The 5,739-nt window shown below is 44.5% G+C and overlaps 1 protein-coding gene across 1 annotated transcript in view; it reads left to right on the plus strand.

The window, feature by feature from the left end:
- The window catches only part of SEMA5B (sema domain, seven thrombospondin repeats (type 1 and type 1-like), transmembrane domain (TM) and short cytoplasmic domain, (semaphorin) 5B), a 131,788-nt gene extending 129,177 nt beyond the window's left edge, over positions 1 to 2,611 (plus strand). The window contains exon 21 of the mRNA XM_009996033.1: positions 2,456 to 2,611. Within this exon, the coding sequence (XP_009994335.1) occupies positions 2,456 to 2,611 (156 nt within the window). The remainder of the gene's footprint in view (positions 1 to 2,455) is intronic.
- The last annotated feature ends 3,128 nt before the right edge of the window (positions 2,612 to 5,739 follow it).

The raw sequence follows: 5,739 nt of genomic DNA on the forward strand, positions 1-5,739 counted from the left end.
GGGGGGGGCCCCTCTCCCTCTGGCTGTGCCAGCCACTGGCTGTGGGTTCACTCTGCCTGCAGTTAGTTTCCTGGGCTAGAGACAGTGATAGGAAGAAGCAGTTATGGTGCATAGCCTGTACAAACACCTGTGCTGTTCACCAGAGAGCAGGTCCCCCAAATACTCAGTGGCAGTACTCAGCAAAGTGTATTTTTACAGGAGATCTCAATATTTTTTATCAAGCTGCGTCTCGAGACACTGAAGCAGAGAATAATTAATTGGATTTCCTGAGGAAGCATAGCAGGCAGCAGAGGGCTGAGCCTGGCTTCCTTGGTTCCCAGCCTCCAGCACAAAGCAGCAGTCTGTTGCCCACACTATTTTAATATTTCTTTGGGTGACTGGAAGCAAAGCATGACATTTCTTTTCTTCCTTCCATATGGAAGGCCACAGATTCTTGTTCCTTGGAAATATTTGTCACTTTGAGCATGCCTACAGACATTCTCTCCTTGGTTCCTGCAAGTGACATGCTGTGAGCTCGTTTTAGAGTCCAGGCAGGGAGGGATAACTGTCAGACCAGGAGGAGGCTGGGTCTTCCAGTTTTCACCCATGAAATGTTATAGGTGGTGCTCATTTCCAGAAAAGTTATTCAGTACTTCAGCAATGGGAAATTTCTTTGCCAGGGTACTTTTAATACAGGAAAGCCTTTCCACCTAATGTCTTTTATGAAAGTCACAGCTCACAGGGTATCTGTAGCTGTCAGTCTGCTATCAGATTAGGAGTAAGCATTTTCTTTTCTTCCTCCTCCTCTCCCCCTTCCCATGCAGTAAATTTCCTCAGTTACTATGAAACTTGGAGATAAATGTGCTGCCTGTGGTCTGTTGCTTTGAGCCTAGCAGCAGCTCTGACTATTGCAGTGGTCACAGTTGGGATGTGACTAAGCCCTGACTATGTCACCAGCACTTGTACAAAAGGAAACTCCACTTAACCAGCTGTAGCCTCCTAAAAGTCAGGCACCTACTGCTGGCAGGTTCCCCCTCTGCCACCAGGGCTGCAGGGGACAGGAACTCGCCCAGAAGGTGATTTTCATCTGCACCTGCCTTCGTGCAGGAAGGAGACTTCTCCTCACCTTGCCAACAGAGCTCAGATGCCTGAAGTTTAGGTGACAGGAGTTAGGTGGGTCAAGTAAGGCTAGTGGAGCTGGGTGTTTCAGAAACCTGAGCCCTGCTCTGGGTCAGGTGTGAGCTGGTTGTCTCATGAGGGACCTGAGGTGAAGCAGTTCCCCCAGGAGCATCAGATCATGGCAGAACAACCATTAGGTCCCAGATCTAGTTGCATTAGGTCTCTCCATATCTTTGCTCCCAACAAGGGACGCTCATATGCTCTTTCAAGGTGCTGTGCCCTGACCATGAGGATGCTGTAGCAAACATGCTTAGTGTTGATTCCCTGATCAAGGGAGTGATGTCCCTGCCTGACAACCATTACAGGTCCGTGTAGGAGCAATGCAGGCCCTAGATACAGATAAGACATTTAAGCCGGGGGTTAGTAGAAAAAACCCTATCATAAATGTTCCTTAGCCAAATTCACATAAATCAGGTGACTAAGGAGAAAGGAGAACCTTCATTAAATTATTGCATCCCCCAAAATGGGATTTTGTCCTTGTGCATAGGTAAAGGTTGGCATAGCAATGGGCTTTCATCTAGGGGGAGGGGGACATCTGCTTGCTGGTGAGAAGAATAATAGTAATTCTTGCAAAAAGCAAAGAAAGGGGGGGAAGAGGGGAGGGAGAAAAACCCTATTTCTATTTATTGGTTTTTTTAAAAGGGGCGTTTGTGGTTCTCATTTTTTATGTTGTTGTTGCCAACATTTGTTGCGTGGTTGTTAATTTTTTTTAAGTAATTTTAGTTTTTCCAAAAGTGACCATGATTTGTTACTTATACTGTAGCTTACAGAAGTGACACACTTAATATCGGGGGGTCCAAACCTGGATATCTACCAATGGAGATGGAGATCAGGTAAATGCACACCTGCTCTTCAAAAGAGAAAAAGCTGCCTTTTGGCCACTGGTTTGAGAGGGAGCTGCAGGCTCTGACACGAGTGTTTTGGAAGAGGTTAGACTGGGAGCTGCTGTTAATCACCAAGTTCTGTGTAAGCCCAGCATGGCTCTGTGTGACAATGGTGTTCAGACAATGTGCCATCTACCAGGAGTCTCTGGGTCCCTGGAGAAGGCTCTGGGTTCTGGCCCTAGCAGTAGCTGAGCACAGGTCCACCAAAGGAGACGTGGCAGGAGCTGAGGTCCCCTCAGACTGGCCCCGTAGGGTTGATGTTCCCTCTCACTCTCCCAGCCGGAGGGAAGGCAGTGGTGGCTGCAGCAGAGACCGTGATGGAGAAGGCAGGTGAGAGGGAGGTATCTGCAGGTAGATAAGAGTAATTATGTGGCACTAGTGCCATGCCTGTCATTTTCTCTTCTCTCTTACAGACACTTAACAAGAACAATTTGATACCAGATGACAGGACCAACTTCTACCCGTTGCAGCAAACCAATGTGTACACGACAACTTATTATCCCAGTACATTGAATAAATATGACTACAGGCCCGAGGCCTCCCCTGGAAGGACCTTTACCAACAGCTGATGATGGACAGATCCTACAGGACTGAATCACTTCCTATATGAATTTTTTTTAAATTGATTTTATGGACCAAATACTGGCCCAACTTCTAGATGTAAATATTGTACAGTAGGGTCTTTTTTTTTTTTTTTTTTTTTTCCTTTGGTTAATTGTATTTCTTGTAAACAGCACATCTCCTTACAAGGACAAAAATGCATATGGACCATTCTGCAGAGCTTTTGTGGATATTTGGCTGGAGATGGCTCTTACTACTGGGACTGTTTATGTCTGGAAGATCAGCGTTGCTGTCCAAGGCCAATGTTGCCAAGGAGGTGGGTGTGTGCTGGACTTGGTGGCCACCACGTAGCAGCACAGGACACCCAGGGACACTCCAAGCAAGGCAGGAGGTGGCCTTCTGGGGCAGGGCTGTCTGGTGAGGAGCATCTTTCCTGAGGGTAGCTGTGATGCACTGGATGACACACAGTGCATGAGACAGGCCAAGGGGGATTCCATCATGCCAACAACTTGAAGAATGTTTTATTTTTCTTTTCTTGCCTTTTTTTTTTGTTGTTGTTGTTTTAATCTTTGAATATTTTTTTTTATGTTTCTGAAAAAAAAAAAGAAAAAAAAAGAAATAGTAACTTTCTAGTTACAGTGTTCCCTGTATCTTCAACAGAATCTTTCATATTACAGGAAATACTCTCCACAGCCTTCTTTGGTAATATGCAGTCCAGCTGATGAGAAACAACACACAAACAAAGTGCATTATCCAAAGAAGCTTTCCAGAATGTTTCCAGTCTTAATTAAAAGAAAATTGTAGAGGCAGTGAGACACTGAGCAAAGTAAATGTTGGAATAACATCGGAGACTTGATCTTGGAGTGCCTAACAAACAAAGATGTTTATATCACTGGAAAAAAAGATGTGATGATTGCTGCACAAGAGCCATGGGCTTTTTTTCTTTCTTCCTTTGTCTTTTTTTCTGAGACAGTGTTAACTCTTTTTATTCTAGCTTTGATCCTGATTGTGTCTGCCAGGAAAGGCAACTTTAGAGGCCATGTTCTTCTTGTGAGAAATCACCATGCTTTGGGCTAATTTTTTTCTAATCTGTTGTTTTGGGGTTTTTTTAAGTTTTGTTGGTTTTTAGTTCATTTACTTTCAAAGAGTGAATAATTCTGACTTTGCAGGGGGAGGGTATTTTTGTAAGGAATGTTTCCATAGTGTGACATGACCCGGAAAGTCTGCTGCACATTCTTATAGTGTCTTCCAGTCAGTACTCTATGAAATAGTAACACAGCTGAGTAATGTGCATTGTTTGCCAAGATTTCCTTAATTTTTCTGAACAAGAACAACCCAACCAACAAATGCTGCAGCTATTGAAGTAAATTGGGGTGGTAGCATTATTAAACAGTATATCCAGGCTTGAAATGTGATTTTGTGTATGTGTGTGACTGTGTCTATGAGAACTGTATTGGTTTGATGCAGAAGCCATGTTGTCTACAGCCAGATGTTTGTCTGACATAATTGTTTGGCAAAAAGGAAACTTATTGCTGGTGCTTAATGTACAGTTACATCCAGTGTGTTAGCAACGTGAACAAGTTCACTGCTGTTATCATTCAGTGTTTCTAAATATTTATAATGAACTCCTGATGCTAAGGATTTTAGAGTATCACAATACTGAGCATGAGATAAAAGTACACCCTGAAAAGTGCATGAGCTCCACGTGGTCCTGAGCTTGGCTTTGTTGTCTGCATCTGACTGGAGCAGTTGCTGTGCCCGTGCTTGGCCACTGGCTCAGCTGCCTTCCCAGCGGGCCCGTTTGTCTTTGCTTTCTTTCAGCTTTCACTGCGAGCCGAACACCGATGGTTTCGCGGTGCTGTTCCTTTGCAGTTGCTTGTTTGGAAGCCCAGCTTGGGCTGTGTGTTCAGCTCTTTCATGTAGGCAGCTGCTAGAAAATGAAGAAAGACTGTATTGCTGGTGACAAGGATATTGCTTTTCCTGTGAGGAAAAGCCAACATGGCTCTGTAAGCCTGTGTTGCAGTGGTTTGACCAGACGGCAAGAATAAGGTAGCCTCCCATTTTTAAATTACTTTGTTTGACTTCAGTTTGCAGTGATTGAAGGCTGTAGGGATATTTTTAATCAAGTGTGGTCATTAGCACTGCCACGAGGATGCCTTAGGCTCAGTGGTTCCCATCATTTCCAGCTGCTGTTCTTCTAATTTAGCAGCTCATCCTGCTTCAGCTTTGGTCTCGCTGAGTGAGCAGAGGCAGAGAGAGGTGCCCTTAAATAGATGTAATGGCATTTGAAGCAGCAGGGACAAGAGCTGATTCAGAACTTGCAGGTCTCTCTGTCTGAGCAACCAGGTGCAACTCCCCACTTTGGCATCATGGCTTGGTGTTCCTAACTCCACCTGGCAGCCTGGCTCGAGTGGGAGCAGCAGGAGAGCAGCAGGATCAGCAGGGAAGCAGGACAATACAGATACCAGTACCTGCAAGGGGGGGCTCTTCCAGGCCCCCAAGCCCCATGTGAGGAGCGATGCCTTTGAGCCTCATACTGTAACAAGATCCCCCAATCTTGCTGAATTTTTTTGCTTCTCTCCCCAGCAACACTGAAAATCCTCACTTAAAGTAGTTCTAAGACGTATGTAGCCCCAGGGTTGAAAATTATTAGATTAGCCTATCAGGGTGGGATTTCCCAGCTTTAATTTATGTGATTCAGAAGAAAACATTGACTCCCAAGATCACTTTAGGCATTGTAAAATTAAAGCTATATCTGAGCTTTCCCTTCAGAATATTCCCTGTATCAACACGTTCTGCAATTACCATGCACGTGGAAGGGTTGCAGGTGGAATTTGGGGTGGGGGATGTGAAGGAGTTAAAACTTGCAATTGTTTTATTTTTCTATATTTTTCTATTTTCAGTGTCACAGAACAACACGTTGTAAACTGGTCTTATTTTTATTTTTTTTTCCCTGAAGTCCCACGTAGCAGCTGAAATTATTTAAATGTTCAGCCCACCTAGATAGGTCATTACTGCCATCGTGCTCAGGAGGTGGATATTTTGTAGGCTATTGGAGCACAGGTGCTTCCAGGGTGGTGTATGTGGTTATAGTTTCATCAAGACATTCCTCCTTACCAGCCATCCAAATGGATTC

This window comes from Chaetura pelagica, unplaced genomic scaffold (assembly GCF_000747805.2).
Source record: "Chaetura pelagica isolate M959 unplaced genomic scaffold, ChaPel_1.0 scaffold3, whole genome shotgun sequence".
NCBI lineage: Eukaryota > Metazoa > Chordata > Aves > Apodiformes > Apodidae > Chaetura > Chaetura pelagica.